Here is a 20,862-nt window from a genome sequence, read left to right as displayed (position 1 = left end):
TCCAATTAGGTGGAAAACTCTAATTATGAGGCTACTTTCTCATAATTAATCAAACGCCTGGATGAAATTATAATTTCTAATTAGGCTTTCTAAGTCGAAGGGAACCCGGGCCTGGAAAGCAATTAACTGAGAGTATTTTGACGAAAATCAGTCAGGCCAGAACCAAGCTAATGTCCAACAAAGCAGGACAAATTGGGCTAATTAAGCCCAAGGAACCAAATGCCTATAGAGATGTATAGAGTTTAATCTTTTTGTTTAAAAACTAATTCCTAATTACCAGGAATTATAAATGAAAGTGCCATTAACATAAAGTTTACCGATTTACAACCCAAATAGTGGCACTCCTTGCCAATCAAAATGCCAAGACCGGTTAAAAAATATGAGTATTATCCAGCTTTACGGTTGAGTGAGCTTGAGCTCCTTCCATTTCCAGGTGAATTCTCCGAAATGATTTGTGTCCTGGCCGTCCTTGGCCATTAGAGTGTTTGAACGATTATAATTGCTTCAGCAAATTGCTTTCAATGTTTTCAGAGGAATTTGAATTCACAAACATGCTCCTGACTCTATTAAGTCTGTTTGCAATTCATTCAGCTTGGTTCTCGGTTTCAGTTTGTTGATGTTGGCCAACAAAATATATTGAATTCATTGATTGATATATAGTACCTGGCCTCAACAGGTTCCAATTTTTGTTTTGTGGTAGAATCACTAATTGCTCTGACATGAATTATGTATTATTTAAAATGCATATGAAATAGGTTTCATAAAATCAAACCCAAAAAGGGGAAAACTCAAAGCTGTTTAACAACTTTTTGCCCCATTTCCCATTTCCGCTTCCTGGCTGAACATTTTCTAGGTTTGCACTTCCATTTTAGCGCTGCTTCTCCACCAATTAAACAAGTTAAATGTGCAAAAGCGAGAAAAATGAGGAGAAAATGTTGAACGTTGAGTCGAGTTCTGGGCTCCCAAGTCCCAAGTTCTGAGTGTCGAGCGTCGAGTGTCGACTGGGAGAAGGCTTGAAAAGCGTGTCGCATTAATTTTCACGCGAGTTCATATTTGATTTTCTTTTATTCATATTCCCCAACATTCAGTGCGATGTGCGTGTTTTTGCATATAGTGGGGTTCCCAGAAAGAAAAAAAATATATATATTCTAGAAGCTTTATTTTTTCCTCCTTTTTGTCGTTGACATGCATAAAATTGCAAAGAATTGTTGCTTGGCATAATTTATGCCAAAGAACGATGGCAAAGAAACTCCAGCTGTGCAACATGGCGTATGCGTAATGTAACATTAATTGTATTTATTTGCCTTGCTGATTGATTTGCCTTCCATCGTACCTTAGCCTTCTTAGCATACATTTTACGACTCACCGGCCTACGACTACGACTCCGTCCTGGAGAAGACAATTTGGTTTATCAAAGTCATTTGGCTTTTGGCCCGGAGGCACAACAGCCCAGCCACGCCCACATAAATTAACGCAGATTTAACGAAGCGTTAACACAAAAGACGGGCAACATGCTCAGAGCGGCAGCTGCCAGCGCCCCAATTCCTGCGACAATAAATTTATTGGTTTTATCCTGCTTCCCCAAAAAAAAAAAAGAATCCTGAAGCTTATCAAGTTCACATCTTGTAGCCCAGCATGTGCAGTATATTTTTATGTCAAATGAGTTTCGTTGGCGTTTCGCTTTTTTTATATTTTTTGCCCTCTTGTAATATAATTTATGCATAAAATAATGAGCCTGCTTTTAGGCGCCTCTCGTATGTTTGAGTGAAAAGTTATTAATTGATTCAGCTTTAAAGCTGTTGACTCGATGGGCTCATCCACCCACCCCTGAAGTGCCACTCGTTGAAAAGTTTTACGAAAAAAATATGAGAAAAAAAAGTTTATATCCCATTGAGGCTGGTGCCACTTGAAACCTGAAACCGAATCCTAAGTAGGGTTGCCTAAGATTCTTCGAAAATGTGTTAAGTGAAAACTGACGCAGGCCAAAGGGGAGAGCTTGCCATGATTGAACGGCTTTTGAGTGGCGGCCTTAAAGATACCCAAAAATATCTGTGTGCCGGCACACGTGTGTTAGTCATGTCTGCCATTCGCATTTAAAGTTTTGTCAGTTGGCCCAGTCGGCCAAAAAGTTTGTCCCTGTTAAGCTGTGAAATTGTACGCCATTTTGTGGACGCCATTTTCAGTTGTTCGCCTTTTTAATTAAAAAAGTGGCCACCTAAAGCGGGCGGGGCGACTGGGCATAGCGACGGGAATTTGAACTTGTTCCTTGCCACTTTTAATTTCCAATCTCTATTCCTGTGGCTCTGTTGTAGAAACTTTGGACCATCGAAAAAAAAAGTAATTAAAATACTGCAAATATTTGCCCAGTTGGCGCTGTTCGAATGCATTTCCTCCGAGTCACCGATTCCAGCCGAGTCACAGTTATCCTTGCATATCCTTTTGCCCACTAAGCTTCTGTTCCGTTGTCTGTATTCCGAGTGGTTTGCCAGGCAACCGGGCCGCATCCTTTATCGAGTTTTCGCTTGTTTGTCATCCTTCTGAGGTGTGGGTCGTCTGCCCTCAATATGATTGTGGTTTCATGCTTTTGCATATTTCTCATGAATACGATTCCTGCCAAAAACCACCCACACACGCACACGTGCCTTCATATCCGGCGGAGTTGGGCTGAATTATGCGCGGATATTTGCGGATACAAGCGGAATGAGTTGTAAGACTCAAAACACAAGCCTCTCAGGTTGAAAAGCCTTTCCCCATATATTCGGTTACTTTCGGTATGTACAGAATTTAGTTGTCAACCTTGATTTGGGCATATTTATTAGGTTTGTGGTGAGGTCTCTGTAGAAGGAATGTCAGTTAGAACTAGGCTTGAGATAAATGGAAAAGGATTATCGTGATTTAGAACTCTATGGAATTTGGCAAGAGAATGGTACAAAATTTTATTGAATTCTTTGGAATATGAAATGATATGATATTGTATAAAGTTTGAGACTGTTTCCGTGTCATTTAATGGTTGTTAAAAATTAAATATAGATTTAACTTAGAAACCTTAATAACTAAAGAGATCATTTCTTACTAAACATTTCTTACTAAATATGTTCTTATATTACTATCTTTTATATGATATTAAAAATGAATTAAACTTTAGATCTTAAGTCTTGAAAAGTGTCTAAAGTTTTTGTAATTATTTATCATAATTTAATAAATATCATAAGGATTCTTCCTTCAGATTGTTTGACACTATTTGACCATGTTTACCCTGTGGTACTTTGGGCCATCTTCTTCTGGCTACTTGAAGAGAGAGCCTGGCACGGAAATCAAAACAGAGAAATTTTGCTAAAACGCTGGTCCACAGCCACCCCCCAGACCTCCCTGTCCATCACCTGCCAGACTCCCAGCGACGAGCACGTGTATTTTGTGGATTTTGATTGGCCGATGGCTTTCGCTTTTCGTCTAAAAGAGAGAGAGCCGTATGGCAGCCGATTACCCGACTGCCATTGCGACGGGGGCCAAGTAAGGGGGTGCCATTACAAAGAGAGAGAGAGAGAGCCCCCAGTAAACTGGTTTTTCCGCAGCACCCTGTATGGCCAGTAACACAGTGCTTTTCTGTTGCTTTTGCTGCTTCGGGCCCTCAGTTGTTGTTCGGCGTTCTTTGTGGTCAGACACAGGCCTATACGTAATTTCATCGTTTTTCTGGCGTCGCATCGAAAAACGAAAATTTCGAAAAACTCTTCCTTGCATACCGGTTGCCTTTTTTGTTGTTTATACAAAGAAGAAAAAAAAACACGGTTTTGAATATCGGTTTCGTCGTTACACACGCACGTAATTCGATTCATTTTCCGTTAAAAGTTAAAAGAAAAAAAATTTGTTTATTAATAAACCGAAGCCAGGCGACAGTCTAAGCACACGATTTTTTTATTTTTACAATAAACATATTGGTATTCTTATGTCGCGGGTTGCATTCTTGAAAACGGGTTTAACGGCATTCTGGATTTTATGTTCGTGACGAAAGTGAAGTTCCAACCGATCATAATCTAAGCGTTTCCGCTCCGTGCGAAAGTAATATCGTAATTTGCGGGTTCGGGCCAATAAACCAGGAAAGCGGAAAGCACAACTTGCGAAAAAAGGTTATTTAATATTCAAGAAGTAGACAAAAAAAAAAAGATTCCACAGACAAACATAGCAACAAGTCGCTGGCCAACAACTCTCTTGGCCAAATCCGTAGCTCAAACGGCGTTTATTAACATTCTGCTGTGAGAGCGTTGGATAGGCAGGGAAAAAAAGCGTCGTCTTCATCGGCGCCCGCTTCCAAGAATTGGCAGTTAATTTTCGAAATCACCAACGACCAAACTGACTAAAAAAAAAAACCCACAAAAACTTTAAGGTGTTTGTTGTCTGGGAGTGCTAGTGTGTGTTTAAGAAACTATATACTCCGGGAAGAAGGAGAGAGCCGGTGGGGGAACTACTCGACCCACCCACGCATAGAAATTGAAAGTTTCGCATCATTTCATAATAATCTCAGCCCCATAAAGTGCTGACTCTGTAAACTAAAAAGCGAAGAAAAGTTTTTGCAGATCGCAGCTAAAAAACTGATTACGCGACGCGTTCTAGATACTCGTACTTTTTGGGTTGCAGCTAAGATCTGTTTCGGTATCTGTATCTGTTAATGTATCTGTAAATGTATCTGTATTTGTGATGTATGCGAATATTGAATGTGTGCCAAAATGAGACGAAAATAAAGCAAAAAATAATATAAAATAAAAAAAATAAATATGATAAAAGCCAAAAGACCGACAGCAGCCAACACATTCGTGTTTATTATTTTTATAATTTATTGCACAACAATAACATGTGAATATAGTGGCACTATATAGTACACAAATACATATATCTCTTTGAATCGAGAATTGTTTGATTCCCCATCTCATTGGATTCTGGTGAAATGCATCTGCAAGATACACACACAGAATGACACGGAATCTACCGAGGCAGACTCATAATAAACGATAAATTTCAGTGCAATGACAAAATTGCTGATAACTGACCGGACTCGACTTCGATTCTCTTTCTTTTTTTCTCCACTCCACTCTGGCCCCCGATCATTAATATCCGTAGTTTAAAGATGTTGTAGTTTGTTGGCCGAGAACTTCAAAGTTAGTCGCAGTATCTTGTGCTTTACAGAGCTAGCCCCGATCTGCTAATGATCCGCTTTTGGAAAGATACAGATTCTGAGGAGAATGTTTGCCGAAGAATTTCCCAAAAAAAAAAAAAATACAAATCAATGCTAACCATCACCCCTTCGTTGATTTGGCAATCCGTTGTTTTGCTCAACAGATTTATTATTATTCTGTTTTTTTTTTTTTTGTTTAGGCCAAATAGTATCTGAGAGGTGCGTTGGGGCTGGGGCAGACACAGGCTGAGTGGCCGCCCGCTGCTATTTATAGGCGCTCAACAAACACACAGACACCGGGCTGGCAGGCTGGCGGTCTGGCGGGCTCCTCTTCGCACAGAATGTATCTTGTGGATACACAGGCGAAAAGTTTTGCATCGTGCCGACTCTGTCTCTCTGTCTGGCCCGGCTGCCTCATAAATATACGACAGGGCGACAATGGCGAGACGCCCAGAACTCAGGTGCACCTAAAAAAATTATTTAGAATTATGAAATTTAAAGGACTTACAGGATTAAGGCTTTAGGGCTAGTCTGAGACCCCTTTCAGGCTTAAAAGAGATTACTTTCTTTCTGTTTTTGAACTAAAATCTTAAAGATCTTGCCTTAAAAGTAAAAAAGATTTATTTTCCGTGCCTGCTAACGATTGGAGATCGCTGAGATACTCTCTGCCGGCCATCTCATTCGTTTCTAAGGCGTAGCAAGTTGCCTTTTTGCAGCCAGCTCTCCTGTCCTGTCCCCTTCCTTGGCAGTTAGTTTCTTTGAAATCGAAAACAAGATTGATGCCCCGTAACCGGACTTTCGGGCGGAAGGGGGTGTGGTGGTCTTGGCCAAAGCCGAAAAGGAGACAACGCAGCTGCTGGTCGTCGCTGCTGGCCGCCGCCTGCCTTTTGTTATTGTCTTGGCCATCTTTTTCGCCAATTGGTATCTGTTTAATTGGCGTTTCTTGCCGTTCATATGTTTATTTGGTCGATTAGCTTTTAAAAAAACAAAATACAAAAAAAAATAGAAAAGCCAATAGCAATGCCACACGGGAACTTGGCAATTTTCCTTTCAACTTATTCCGCGGCAAAATGTGCGCAACAATTTTCCCCAAAAAATTACAGAAAGAAATGATTCAAAAAATACCAATCTGCCAGCGACCAGTTTCGTTTTTCGTTGCAGTGGAGCTGGAGCTTGGGCTTGCATAATCCGTGGCAACAAGGCTTGCGGCAAGTGCAACTGCTGCACCGGAGGCTGCGACTCTGGCTGCGACTGCGCAGTTAATATCTTTAGTTTCGGGCATGACAAAAGCTGCCAAGCGATTCGCTTCATTCGCTGCAATGTAATTGCAAGTTCGAGCTCAAAACTTGAAAAACAGCAGCCACAAATTGCAGCTGACTGCATTTTGGCTTTGTTTTCTGGCCATCTCGCTTGCTCTCTAGCCACCAGATACAAATGTATCTTTGTATCTGAAAGGTGTACTCTGTGTCTTGGGTGTACGTGTATGTGTGGCTGCAAGAACCGGAAAGGAAGTTGACTCCGACTCTGCTGTTACTGCGGCTGCGAATGCGAGTCGACTCCGATTCAAGCCACCGAGAAACCGGTTCTCCTCTCGACAAATGCTTCTTTTTCCAAGAAGCACGACATCAGGGCTCGCCAAGTCATTCACTTGCAGGCGATACGATACGAGTTTCAAATTGTTGTTGCCTTTGTAGTTACTGCTGGCTGCCCAGTCGCTCGTTTTGTTGCAGTTGCAGTTGCAGTATCAGGCGCGGGCGCAAGAACGAAACGTAACCATAAGAACATGCACTTTAAATAAAATCTAGGCAGGAAGATTATTGAAAATTATTATTTTTAAATAGAATAATAATTATTTTAATAATCTTAGTTGGTCTTGAAGTTATAATGACTTTTCTGTGGAGGAAGAATTTTAGTAATAATAGTATTATAAAAGGTACCCTTTTAAAAATCAAAAAATAATATTAAATATCAGTATAAAAGGTATCATTTGAGAATTCATCTAGGAATATGCAAGTAGAGCACAACCTTCATTATTTAAATATTTTACAAAATATTAAACAAAAACTCTAATGTCCCATTAAAAATTGAAGTAATAAAGCCAAGTGGAATCCAAGCACGAGGCACCAAACAATGCAACACCGATTGCAGCCCGCAAACCAGAAGATACCGAATGAAAGAAACCCAGAAGAAACGTGCGTAGCTTGGTGGTGTCTTCGACTCGCTGCAGCAATTCTTCTGGTGAAGAGTGGGGGCTGGCAGTGGTGGCCTGAAGTGCCAGTCGTCGGTGGGTGTTAAGTGCTCCGTCTCTCTTTTTTCCTGGCTGGTTGGGTTTTGTCTAGTACGACGCATGTGCAGCCTGCTTTGTGGAGGTACTTGAACCTTATTGTTCCTCTGAATGTCTAGTAGAGTGTGTGTGTTGAGTGTGTGCTGGTGTGTGGCCACAAAATGGCGTCGAAACATGATGATATATAGTTGAGGGCGAACCAAGGCACATTGAACTCTGGGTTGAGGTCCAGGTTCTAAGGAAATAAGTGGATCAGGGAAAAGGGCTACCAGGAAATTGTTATTTTTCTAAAGGAAAGCTAGGAAAGAAGATTTCTTTCTCTTTTTGGTCTTATTCACTATTTAAACTAAAAGCTTTTAAAGCTATAATAGTTTATATTGTTTCAGAGGTCAAAACAGAGGCCCAGTCATTGGGTCAAGCTGCTGGCACCTCCCTAATCCCCGCCAGAATGCAGGCTGACCTTAAAACAAAGCTGATTTATGTCGCTCCCCGAAAAGTGTCAACTGCCATCCAACCTCAACCCAGTGCCCTCCATTTCATGTCCTCTACCCGTACCCATACCCACATCCATGTCCAATCTCAATCCCAGTCCCACTTCCATTCGATTCCACTTTGAGGTATCAGCTGTATCAGCTGCTGGCAATTTGAACTCAATCGACACCCAAATTGATAACTTAATGCGATCCGAAGACACAGGCCGAGAAAGAGGGGACAGGGGACATCGGAATTGGCTTTTAAAAAGTTGGCTTGAAAATTTTTATTCGCTGGAGACATGGCCAGGCCATTCGAGAAAGGAGGCTGATAAACAAACGAAAGCAACAACTAAAGTCATCTTGTGCCTTCTCTTGTTATTGTTGCACTTGTTGGTTTTATTGTTGTTATCGTTGTTGGAGTTGTTGTTGGTGTAATTGTTGTACAACATCAGCAACTGCGCTTTGGCTGCCTTGTCATTTACACGCGTAAACGTCCATGACCCTCTGGCCCGGCTTTTTCAACTGACTCCGCCGACTTCTGTTTGGGGTCTTTTGGAGACACGAGCGACAAAGACGGCACAAAGGGGGCAAAGACACACTAAGAGAGAGACAACTGTGGGGGCCACAAAAGAGACAGAAATGCTAACCAGCTGTTGACGTTGAGTTTAAAGTTTTTGTTTGGATTTTATCAACTCGTTAAGCAGCTCATCGGAAGGGGAACCACAGTAAGGGAGTAACAGTCTTTGATTTCCATAATCGAAGTTATCATTTTTATTATAATGCTAAATCAGATCAATTAGGGTCATAAGAACTTTCCAGACAGAGTATAAGAGTTTTATTTGTAAGGTTTTTGGGGTCTAAGAGTTATAGATTGTGTAAGAGTAAGGATTGAAAGTATAAAGATTGTTGAGGATCACACTATCCTATATATGTAAATCTTAGTAATTTTTTAATTGTTCAATAAAAACATGAAGCAAAAATATATAAATTTGTCTACAGAAGCAAAAAGTTAATGAAAATAAACTGCAATGAATAGAGTGACGCTATAAAAGCTATAATAGCTTGTCATTCTAAGAAAAAATGAGTCTGAAAAATTATATAAGAAATGATATTTTTAGTCTCAACAAAAGTATTATTTTACTTACATTCCTGTTAATCATCTTCAAACACCATAAAAAGCCTCCTTAAATATAAACAATCTACCATTCCAATAACAAGCCACAGTATCTCTGGCCGAGCTCAATTAAAGTGCAGACACTTCCACGAACAACGAATTGAATTACGAATTCAAAACTCGAACAGCGACACGTGTGTGTAGGTGTAGGTTGGTTTATAGATAGATAGGTGGGCAAAGGTGGGCCAGATTCGCAGACTCAATCGAAAAGCAATTCGAATTTCAGCCAGAGAGGCAGAGGTGTCGTCGCACCACGAGCTTGTCTAGTCAGTGACTCAATCGGGGCTCGTGATTAGCATGCTGCTTTCCAGTGAACACTCGAGCTGACTCAAAAGCCAAGTCAGTGGGTTCGATGGTTAGTTAATGACTCACTTTAATAGTTAGATCTGTGGAGGGGACTTTTGATTACAGAATAGTAATAGCAACGGCCATAGCTCTAGCCTTTCTACCTTTTTTTCATCGCAGATGTTGTTTTTGTTACTTGCAGATACACCGCAGCCTCCCTGCCAGTTCGCAGATTTCATAATAAAACGTAAAGCAGTCAGAGAGCAGAAAAGAATCAACTGACGCAATTCAATCGGCAACCGCAAGCTCATAAATTGAGATTAAGCAAGAGCTTAAGTTGGCCAAAAGGGAAGAGGAGACCAGGCCGGGCCAGCAGGCGAAGCGAAGCGAATAGCTGGAATAGCAAATCAATCACAGAGCGCTCGTCGCCCCAAAGCAATTTGCATGAGCAGCCACCAGCAGCAGCAGCAGCAGTCCCAGATACAGATACAGATACAAAACCATCCTAGCCAAAACCAGCAGCAGCAGCAACAGCAGCAGCCAAAGCGTCGGCCAAGTGGCGTTTTATGGCAATTGCGCCAACAGCTGCACAAGCGTAGCACGAGGAAGATGAAAACCATTTCATGATACTACAAGTGGTCCGAATCGGTGCTATTGAACTATCTAAGAATGCCCTCGACGCCGTACGACCTGGTCCAGGATGACCAGGATCTGCGGGTGCCTCTCCACGCCGAGCAGGCCTTCTTCCACGGCATTACCTTTCAGGCCAAGGTGAGTTCTCAACTTTAAATCTTAATTAAAATTAAGGGTTTATCTCCTCTGGACATCCCGCTTTGGTTGTGTCTTTTAATTACGTTTTTATGTTTCAATAAATTCGAAATAGAACATTTCGTTTGATTTATTTCGGGAGGGTCATTATAGGAAAGTCGTAAATTCTAGAAATTTTTTATTTGGACAAGAATTTGGTTCTTGAGATTCATTTTATGCCATTAACCTTTTTAGATTTTATTTAAGATAATGACTTAACAAATCTATTAATTTCACACCCAATTCTGTAATTTTTATTTAAAAATTCAAAGAAAACTATCAACATAAAGATTGTGTGTCTGGAATATTCTTTTATTATTCTTTTATTTAATTGTTTACATTCTTCGTTAAATACTTGAAACATCTCATTGTAAACCGGAATCTTTAGAGGATTAGTCATGGAATTCCAGAAAAACATTTCACGCTTTCGTGAAAGCGAACTCTTTGTCAAAAAATCACATTGCATTCGTAAAATGCATCTTTTTTCGATGTGTTTGCCTGCTGGTTGGGCGTATAAACTGTTCTAAACTTTTTATGATTGCAATTAAATGTATTGGCCATATTTTATGCTGGATAACCGGTGTTGCAGCTGCAATGTGGTTACTAGTTTTGCTTTTTTCTCCGTTTAGTTTTATTTTGACGGAAGCATCGAATAAAGAGAGTTTTGAAACTTTAACTGGCGGCAAGCAGAGTTAGTCAACTGTCACAATTACTGTCATGTGTGGTTGTTGCTATTATTTTGATTGTTGTTGTTTTGTTTATTGTTATAAACACACACACACACACTCATAGTTGGTTAAATTGTAAACAAAATTTCCATTTGAATGCGATGGTCTGTGTATCGTGTTCAATTATTCGGCATCGCATTTCGACCATTTGTTTAGTTTTGTGTTTTATTTTTTCTTATTTCTCTGTGTGTATTTCTGCCACTGTGTTTGCTTTCAGTGTTTTGGTTTCTGCTCCTCTGTTTATTATTTTTGTTCAATGTGTGGAAATTGTTTGCGTGCCATTCTCTACCACCCCCTACCCATTGCTGTTGTTGTTCTTTTGATTCTGATTTTGATTCGATCAGTTACATGCGGTTGACCAAAATTTCAATTAATTTTGCCTGCAAGATTGATGGCCAGCCTCATGGGCAATGAAAAGGGTTTTTCGGCTTACCGAGCCAAATGCAACTCGTGTGGCAAGTTCATGACTGCCACTGTTGCCTCTGCTGCCTCTGCTGCCTCAGCCTGGCCATTGACTCTGCCACAATCGACTCCTACATGCCCAACTTTGTATGCAAATCATTTGAACATTAGTCGCATCATTCTCACGTATCCAACCAGCAACATTGTTTCGGTCTCGGTATCGGTCTGGGTCTCTGTCTTGGTCTTGGTTGTTGGGACTCCTAGCATTTTGCATAATTTAGCCATGCGGCAAGACGAGCCGAGGCATTGCACTTGGAGCTTGCAGCTTGGAGCTGCAGCTTGGAATTAAAGTTGCTTTCTGTCACTGCAGCCGGAATGGCAATTAAATTCACTCAATTTTCTAAGCTGAACTGCCAAGGGAGCATGAGGCGGCAGCGCAAGTCAAAGTTTTTTTCATTCAAAATAGTTGTAGGTTGTAGGGGCACTTGAAAAAATGTTTTTAAAATATTTAAGAATAGTTTTTGAAACTAATTTTGATAGAGGTTTATAAGAAAAAGGTTTATAGATCAGTTATAGTTTATTATATATTTTTTAGAGAGTGAAAAAATGGTTTATTTATGAGTCAAAAAATGAGAATAGATTTATTGTATTTTGGGGATAGTCTTCTAGTATTCTCATACTAATAGGCTTAATAGAACCTTTCTTTTTAATAAAAATATTTGCTAGTTCTTGGCTCATTACCTATATATTTTGAAATTCTTCCAAAAAATTAATCTTTTATTGGAAAACTCTTTAAAAATCCTACTCCCCACTCTTTCCAGTGGATAATAGTTTTCCTTAGAGACTTTTCATGCACGTGCTGTGTATTTCGTCCCCCTCGTTCGTAACTCCCGCCTGAAACATTGACTTTAGTGTTATTTGCATTTTTTTCCATAAACAAAACAAAACAAAAATTACAAAAAAAAAGTGCACTTTGTTATGCTTTTGCAGTTTTCGCTTTGTTTGTGCTTTTGCTACAGCTGCAGCTTCGTCGTTTGTTTGTTTATTTGTTTGTTTTGGCTTTTGGCCGTTTGGCTCTCGGCTTGGACAGGGGGGGTGCGTTTTTGGCCCAAACGGTGAATACCGTTACCGATCTACCATATACACGTACATATATCCGCTTGGCTGGCTAACCCAAATAAGATGAACACAGCCCGCGCCCATCCCGCTGCAGTTTGTATTTGTCGCTTGCTTGTATTTTTTTTGCTGTGTCAGCAATCGAGGCTCCATCTGATTCATCTGACAGAGTGTCCAGTGAGTGGTATTATATGGGAGTTATGAATCACCGTTTGGCAACAAGTCTGTGTCCTGCAGCAGCCGAAAATAAGCTGGTCCCGCTGCCATAGCTGCCATAGCTTTCCCGTCTAAATCGGCTGCTTAAATTAATTGAATTTCACGCTTTGATTTCGTGGATTGGCTGAAACGCTTTAAGCCAAGCCGCATAAATCTTTCAAAAGGTGTATAAATTATTTGCTCAACGCCGAACACCGAACGCAGAACGCACAACGACGCCTGGCGCCGAAAATATTTTCTTCGCACTTTTATGTTATTTTTTTGCTCGGATTTTGTATATATTTACGTTTTGCACTTTTTTTTCTCGTCTTGTTAGCCGCTTGGCAACACTGCGTATACTTAACTTTGGGTTTTGGCTTCTTGTTTCTCTGCCAGCCGTGATTTTTTCATTTATTTTGCTATTCAGGATACAGCTCTATCAAATATTTATGCGATTGCATCCGATCCAAGTCGATTTATTTGGGCTTAACAGCTTCCGACTTGCGTATTGGGAATTTATGGGCCTTCGGTTCATCAATTATTTGAGTTCGAGTGGAATACCGCTGATGGTTTTGCACCTACCGGGTTAAAGTTGATTACTTGTTTGGGATTTAGATACGATTGACATTTCCTCTTTTATTCATTCATCGGTGGAATAAAAACGATTTCCGTTCTATATAGAGAACAGTATGTTTCGCTCAACACCCCCTACCGATCTCTCAGAAATAAATTATGAAAAGTATATAGTATTCATCGTGATGCTTTTTATTTATTTCGGGCCAGAAACATTTTCTACGCTCGAGGTAAAATTAATTATTATTTACAAAATAATATTAATTAAGGCGAAGGTGAAACGCATGTGTTCCAATTTTCGAATGAAAAGAAAAATAAATCGAAGGAAAAGCAAAAACCGACCATAAAAATATTAAAAAACAAATAAAATGAAGACGGCCACATGCCTGTGGTCCACGTGCTAGTCGGGTGTGTGTGTGCCTTGGATTTTCCTCCACAAGACTTCCACAGTGTTGTGTTTACGAATTTTCCATTTTTCCATGTGTGTTCTGTACGCAAAATTATGAATGCTGTTCATGCGGCGTATACGCAATATACTATATTCTTTGGCCCTCGGAGCTCTCGGGTCTTCTCCTGGTGTTCCTTTTTCGCTTTCTGTTTATCTACGAGGGCAGACCTCGTTTTGTTTTTAGAAAAAGAATACGTTAAGGGGACAACTCTGGGGCTCGCCTCGTCATATATCAATTTCAATTATCTGGCATTTCCGTTTGAGGCTGGAGGAGCATTTCAAAAGCATTTTGTTGCCGCATACAACTATACATATATAAATTATTGGCAACGACACAATGCCTGCGGCAAAAAGGACAATGATGTGGGGTAGCCCAAAAAGGATTATGCGGCCTGGAGTCTGGAGTCCTGGCCTGGTCCTGGTCCTGGCTTTTATCAGCCGCAACTGACACCAGCAGGTCCACAACCCTGGCAGACAGAAGAAGGCGTGAAAAATGAGTCATAAAATGCAAATAAAACTCAAGAGTCCTCAAGTATTTTTGGGGCTTTATGTGCTCTCTTAAAGATTTCCTTTTCATTTCCTTCAAGGGGAACATTTGTTTCGTTTTGTGTGTTTGGTTAACCTTTTCGTTAAAGTTCAATTTTCTCGTTAATATTTTCATAAACATTCGCCTGAATCTAGACGCTCTCATGACTCTATAATGTGAGTGAGTATGTTATTTTTTCCGGGATTCATAGGGTGTACGTGGGATAATTAACACGCCTCATCGCTGCCCGAATTTTATGCCATCGACTCCGGGCCTCGGTACTGATTAAATCGGAAAATGCATTCCGGCAACCACAACATTGGCATAATGCAAACAACCAAGCCATCACCGATATATTGAACTTTATGCATACACTGCTATAAATTTTTAATGTTATTGCTTCGGCACTACCACCCTTCAGTTCTGCGGCTTCACTCCCAAATCCAATAATAAAAATTTCAATATTCTTACTTACTTAAAAGCGTAATAAAAATCATAAAGCCAGTGAGGGAAATGTAATTTTGCTTTTTTCCTCCAATGTGTTTGAGCTCGGCTCTGAGGTTTCTTTTTTTTCCTTTCCTTTCATATTCATTGCAAATTATCGGCTAAATGCTTTTATGGCTTGATTCCGGTTTGCTCCCTCTTATCCTGCAGGATAATGGAGTATATATGTGCATGGGAGGCGAACGGAAATGGTTGCCATTTGTGGGGCGATCCATTTGAATTCGGCGGAGGTAACTCTCTTTTTGTCTCTACCTCGTCTGAATCCGAATGCGATTCCTCTTTTCGATTGGGTTTGATTATTACAGATTCATTCCGCTTATTTCGGGCTGATTGCCGACTAGCTTGGCTAATCGATTTTTTTCTTCTTTGGCCGTTTTTCTCTACCTTGTTCTTGGCCAGGTTATTACACTTTTGGCAGGGTCTCTGGTGAGCTATTTGGTTTGGTTTTAACTTGAATAGATAGAGATATTACTGCGGTAGAAGAGTATCTACTAGGTAGGCATAATATGTACTATAGGAAGAGAACATAGTGATATTAATGTAGAAAAAATAGATAGGGATATTACTATAGGAAAAGAAAATAGAAATATTACCTCTAGTCCCCCTAGAGGAGATAGGGATATTACCAGAGGAAGAGTAGATAGGGATATTGGTATAGGGAGAGTAGATAGGAAAGAGCTTCGATAAGTTGATAATACTTATTTGATATATTATCATGATTTTATTATAATAATTCTCTTAAATCTAGAAGCCTATTGCCTTTTTTTCTGGTGTAGATAAACCTCTGCCCAGAACAGCCTTCTTGGCCATAATTCTCGGCTGTATTCGCGTTTAATGTGTGTCAAGTGCCACATTAATGCTGGTCGTCAAGGATTAAGTGGTCATTACTCGGACAGGGCTTACGGACTTTGGCCTGGCTTATCTAGCCGGGGTCCGAGTCTCCCCGGCCAGCTCATTGATGATTCATTCAATGGCTAGCTGCTGATCATTGGACCATGAACATGCCGCACATGCTCTCTACTCTATTTCGCCCATTTATTAGCTATTACACAATTTGTTGCTGCTGCAAATTGGCCAACATTTCGCAATTACACCTGGCCCAGCTGCTGGCTGCAGCAAACGAGTTGCAATAAGCACCAACATGAGTCAGGCGAATAATTTAGGAAATGCTTTCTCACCCACCTACACCTTTGTGGGCATTCTCCGCCGCCTGCTCCTGCTCCTCGATCCTGGTTCGTGGCCAAAATAGGTAGCACACGCAAATGTGCCAAGTTTGGTGCGGTTATTGTTCCTGGTAATGTGTGGGGTGTCTAGTGAAGCGTTCGATGGCGGAAGTTGCAACCGACAGCTGCCGTGGCACACTGCACTCCGAGCCACATAACCCATTTAGCCACCCTTTTTCCCAAGCTGGTGCTCTGGGCTTGGCCAGAAAAACAAAGCAAATTAACCAAAACAATCGCTTGAAAATTTTTGCAGCGATCTCTGATCATTTTCTGCCAATTTTCTGCCATTCCTAAAATAAAAAAAGGGTTCGTTAACTGCCGCCGCTCACGTTTCATTCAACCAACTATCTTGCAACAAAAAAATCTAAAAACCGAGCCAAAAAAATGGATAGAAAATTATCTGTGGCGCAGCATCAAAGCGCCGGGAGCTCTTCACAGTCTAATCAGTGACAGGCAGCGAGTTGCTGCAGACATCGGAGAACTTGGTTGCAATTGAATTCATTTCGCTATGCAATCGTTCACAGTTTTCCCTGGGCTTTGAATTTTCTTCCTTATCTCAGTCGACTGTCGACAACCGATGCAGCAAACTGCTGCCACTGCCACTGCCACAGCTACTGCCGCTGCTGCTACTGCTTTGGCTGTCGTTTTGCTGTCAAGTGCAATTATGTGCCACCATTCACAGCGACCTTTGACATTGCCGCCAGAGAATAGACACACAAAGAGCTTCGCACACACACACACACAGACCGAAGGGGCCGGAGTGTTCGGGGTTTTGGAGATTTTCAGGATTTCAGATTCAAAAAGAGAACGGCGGAAGGGTCTAGTTGAAAGGTTTTTTGCGGCAAGCCCGACAACTGCCAACGTTAACTTTTTTGGTCAATAATTAGCTTGCCAAAATTCGCATTTCCCGAAGCTTCAATGGTATTTTAAAACCTATTTGTTTTAATAGCCTTCCTGGAACTAATTTGTGTACAGTTCTAGTTTAAAAACATTTTTTAATATCTTCATAGAAAAGAATACTAGCTATGTTTTTAAAATTAGCATATATATGTTGTGAGAAATATATCTATAATTTTATAAATTCTTAGATCTTATATCTCTTCTGTGAAATTCATGTTATACCCTAAAACAATATCCCATCCGAGCTAGACAATTTTTCCGCCTCAACTAGATTGTTTGGCCAACTGCGTGGGCGTGACCTTAACCTTCGGTGTGGACATCTCAGAAAAGATAAACAAGGAAAATGAAGAGGCTGGAGGAGGTGGTGGTGCTGGCATCACATTAATGAAAATGCCAGCCATAGCTTGTTGCTGTCAATTATTTAGGCATTAATTAAACACTTTGACGGACGGCTGGCTGGCTACTTGGTTATGTTGGTGGATCGATTTTTGGTTGACAGTCTTTGAGAAACAGGAAGTTGGAGGCTGGTCCACCTGGAAATGCTCGCTGTCTTGCGGACTTTTCAATTAAATTTATTCTGGGTAGCCCCATTGAGTGCCCGACTCTACGTGAGTCTCGGCCAAATGGCAACTAATTTGCATTTTCAGCGTTTTTGGGGCCGCATGTGAAGTTAAAAGTTATTGGGCCATAAATAACGCTCTGCCAAATTCTAAACAAACATTTCTTCGACACAGTGTCGACGTCGAAAGTTTTTCCACTTTTCCACTTGATCCAACCTCCTCCATCGACTCGGCTGGGGGGAAATTAGCATAAAAAGTTTCCGGAAAACGCAGGGGGAGACGGTGTGGGTGGGTACAACATTTTGGCATTTTTGAGCACTCGCCGCCTGCCAATCGTAAAATGTAAGGAATTGCACACACACGGCGCTTTGTTGCGATACCATAAATGGACCAATTTTCATTTTGGCCTTCCGACCATTGTGTTTCGACCAAAAAAAAAAGCAAACACAAAAACCATCAGTATTCTCAGCACAATTGAGTGTTTTTAGACCCGAAGAGAGAGGGCCGGGGAGAGGGTGTGGCGCCAAATCGGTTAATTGAAAGCCAAGCCAAATTAATAATTGGCCGCGATTGGCGCCTAATTGTTGCAAATAGGAAAAAGGCGTGCGACCCACGCGGCGTATACGCAATGTTTGTATATTCTTCGCTGGCACTTTGTGTGCTCTTTTGACCTTTTTGGCTCACCAACAAGCCAGCGAAGCGAGTGCGTGCTGAAAGCTTTTTCAATTAGCCACCAATTCATTTGCATACTCATCGGAAAATATTTAAGGCAAACTGCTTGAACAGATTTCTTTTGGGGCAAGTTTTTCTTTCGAATATAAATAGCTGATGGGAATTAGAGCGGCTAGAGGGTTTCACGCTAGAGGGGCGTGAATTGAGGAAATGTATCCTTCGTCCTGGCATGAGCTTTTCTTTGAATTTTAATTAAAATGGATTCTGTCAGCTGTCGCTTAAAGTTCTTTAAGCTAAGCAACTTTTTCAAGACAGTAAGAAGCCTCATAATTGGCTGGTAAGGAGCTGGCTAGCTGGATGAAGGACACTCTCGAGTGAGAGGATTATGCAAACACGAAACACAACAGGGCCATCAGCCAACAGGACCTCACCCTTCAAGCAAACACCGTGTCTGCGAGTCACTTGTCTCGGGTAAATTAAAATTGTGACTTTGGCACTTGTTGGCATACGAAAACATTCTCTCATTTTTAATGAGCTAACCGAGGGTCCTGCCGGCTTTCCCTTTAGGTATAAAGGATATCTGGCCGCTGGGATCTTAGCCAGCTCCTTTACCCTTGGCCAGCTCGAGTGCGTTTGTCAGATGGCTGGCTCTTGCCTTTTGTTATTAGTTTGTCAAGCTGTCGCTTTGGTCTATTGTTTAGTGGGGGCACTGTGCACTCTCCTGGCCCGATTATCTCTGCTTTATTTGTTCGTCCTTTTTGCTGCCCGTCTCTTTCTAAATAATGTAGCCCATTCCCTTTCCCCCGGGGATGGAGGCAACAGCTTGTCCTGGCATTTGCCGAAAAATAAAAGAACAGCTGTTCAGCATCTATTTCAGCTCTTTGTGTGTATATGGGCCTTTTAATTATTCAAATTTATTTGTCGGCTTTGTGTGGCTGTTTTGGCTCTGAGACCTTGACATATTAATAGGAGACACTCATCGGGTGGGCTGGTTGTGGCAGGGCGGGGGGCGTGGCAGCTGCCGTCTTTAATGAAACCGCAGCGAAAGTTTTTAATGAGTTTCGATTCATTGCTGGAAACACACAGACAACAGCAGTAGGAGCAGCAGCCTTCAATCAGTCTCCTCTTCCTTGGTTTATTAATTAAGTTTGCCTATCCTACCCTATCCCAGCTAGGGTCCTTGGGCCAGGACTTTTCTTTTCCCTGTGATCTTTGCCAAAAGACAAATAGGGAAGAATCGAGTAGGAATCCTTCCGCCCGATGTCTCGAAGGTGGACCCACCTTTTGGGCCCGGAACTTTGGTAAACTTTGCACGTGGCTTTAATTGCTTTCTGCTATCTGTTAACTGTTATCCTGTTGGCCTGCGGCGAGGGCATCCCTTTGATTAAAATTACTTTTGATTAGTTAAATGAGTGTGCGGTGGCGCCGGTGGGAAAAGTCAATAGTGTGGGAATAGTCGAGGGAAACAGAAAATGTGCCGATAATTCAACTGCAGCCTATAAATATGCCAGTCACACGCTCTCGACTCTAAAGGATTTTCCTTCTGGAATCTCCTTTGGCTGGGGATTTTCTCTTTGCTTTGCTTTGGAAAGTGTCCAAAGTCCAACGTCCAAAGTCCTTAGAAAAGGACTCCTTGAGAACGTGTCAAGTGCAATGCAGTGCGGCGGCAGATACTCGAAACGGAGGCAAAAGGCCAAAGACCAGCAGAACATTTGTCTGCCACATGCTTGACAACCGGGCGGAAGTAGTTGCCACATATTGCTGCAATAAATTTTTGTGACTATACTTTAATGTTTCGGGCAGATATTTAAGAAATTCCCTTTAAATTCTTAACAAATGACAGGGACAGATCGAAGGGGCGTGAATACTCTCGCAGAACATAAATAAAAGCACTCTGCGACAGCTAAATCATAATTTTTTGGCAGCAAAAGCCAGGCCACGGCAGAAATAAAAATAAATAACTGACAGCGGACAGAAATCCATGGACAATAATGTTTGAAAGGCCATGAAAATGTTTTAAAAAAGAGATTATGTATTCCGGGTGGGCCGACTCATCAAAATGGAGGGCATAATATTTGAAATGATATAGGAGGAAAAATTCAAATCATTCTTCAAAAGCGAAGAAAGGCATTTCATTTTATTCCATTTCTGTCCATTCACGTTCCATTTATCTTCAATGAATTCAATTTACAAACTGCCCCGACAACCATTATCTAATTAAGAGCTCCGTCTCTGGGATCTGTGTCCGTTTCATGGACCCTCCTTTCGTGTCTTTTCTATTTTCCCCCAGCAATTAAGATAAATGTCAGTTTGGCGCAAAATGTTAAGCAACATTTTAATCAATTTTGTCAATTAAAAGAATCGGCAGACATTTTGTAAAAGCCTGCAGTGGCAGGTCGACTGCCAGAACTTTGTTTACCCTTCGTTTGAGTCACAAACTTAATTAAAAAATCGCCTAAAATAAAAGTAGGCTTTTAAGAATGTTTGTTGATGCCTCAGCCAATGATAGAAAATCTATTGAAAAATTCAATGCAATTTGGGGTGAATCACGGCATTCCGTCTTGGTATGTCGTATAAATTATTAATGAGCCTCCGGGCAGCAAAACAATTATTCGATAGCTAACAACAATGCCAGCTATTCCAGCTATCGGAAATGCAGTCGAAAAACAAATAAATATAAATAGAAAATCATTCCCGACACCTTGACATTGACTTTTCTCACGGACTGTGGCGGGCAATTCAGGTTGTTGTGTCCTTTTGGAGGCAATCCAGTTGCGTGAGTTGCCACAAAAACTTGCCCCCTCTATAACAATTCGAGTCCCAAA

At 41.1% G+C, this 20,862-nt stretch overlaps 1 protein-coding gene across 2 annotated transcripts in view; it reads left to right on the top strand.

Moving 5' to 3' along the window:
* The first annotated feature begins 3,624 nt into the window (after nt 1-3,624).
* The window catches only part of LOC6507766 (capon-like protein), a 44,122-nt gene continuing 26,884 nt past the window's right edge, over nt 3,625-20,862 (top strand). For both annotated transcript variants that reach the window (XM_014909984.3, XM_001956277.4), the window contains exons 1-2: nt 3,625-4,124; nt 9,586-10,154. In XM_014909984.3, coding sequence (XP_014765470.1) covers nt 10,053-10,154 — 102 coding nt within the window. In that variant the 5' untranslated portion in view covers nt 3,625-4,124; nt 9,586-10,052. The remainder of the gene's footprint in view (nt 4,125-9,585; nt 10,155-20,862) is intronic.

Source organism: Drosophila ananassae, chromosome 2R (genome assembly GCF_017639315.1).
Source record: "Drosophila ananassae strain 14024-0371.13 chromosome 2R, ASM1763931v2, whole genome shotgun sequence".
In the NCBI taxonomy this organism is placed as follows: Eukaryota; Metazoa; Arthropoda; class Insecta; order Diptera; family Drosophilidae; genus Drosophila; species Drosophila ananassae.
The sequence above is the reverse complement of the archived record's forward strand: the minus strand, read 5'-3'. Positions and strand labels throughout refer to the sequence as shown.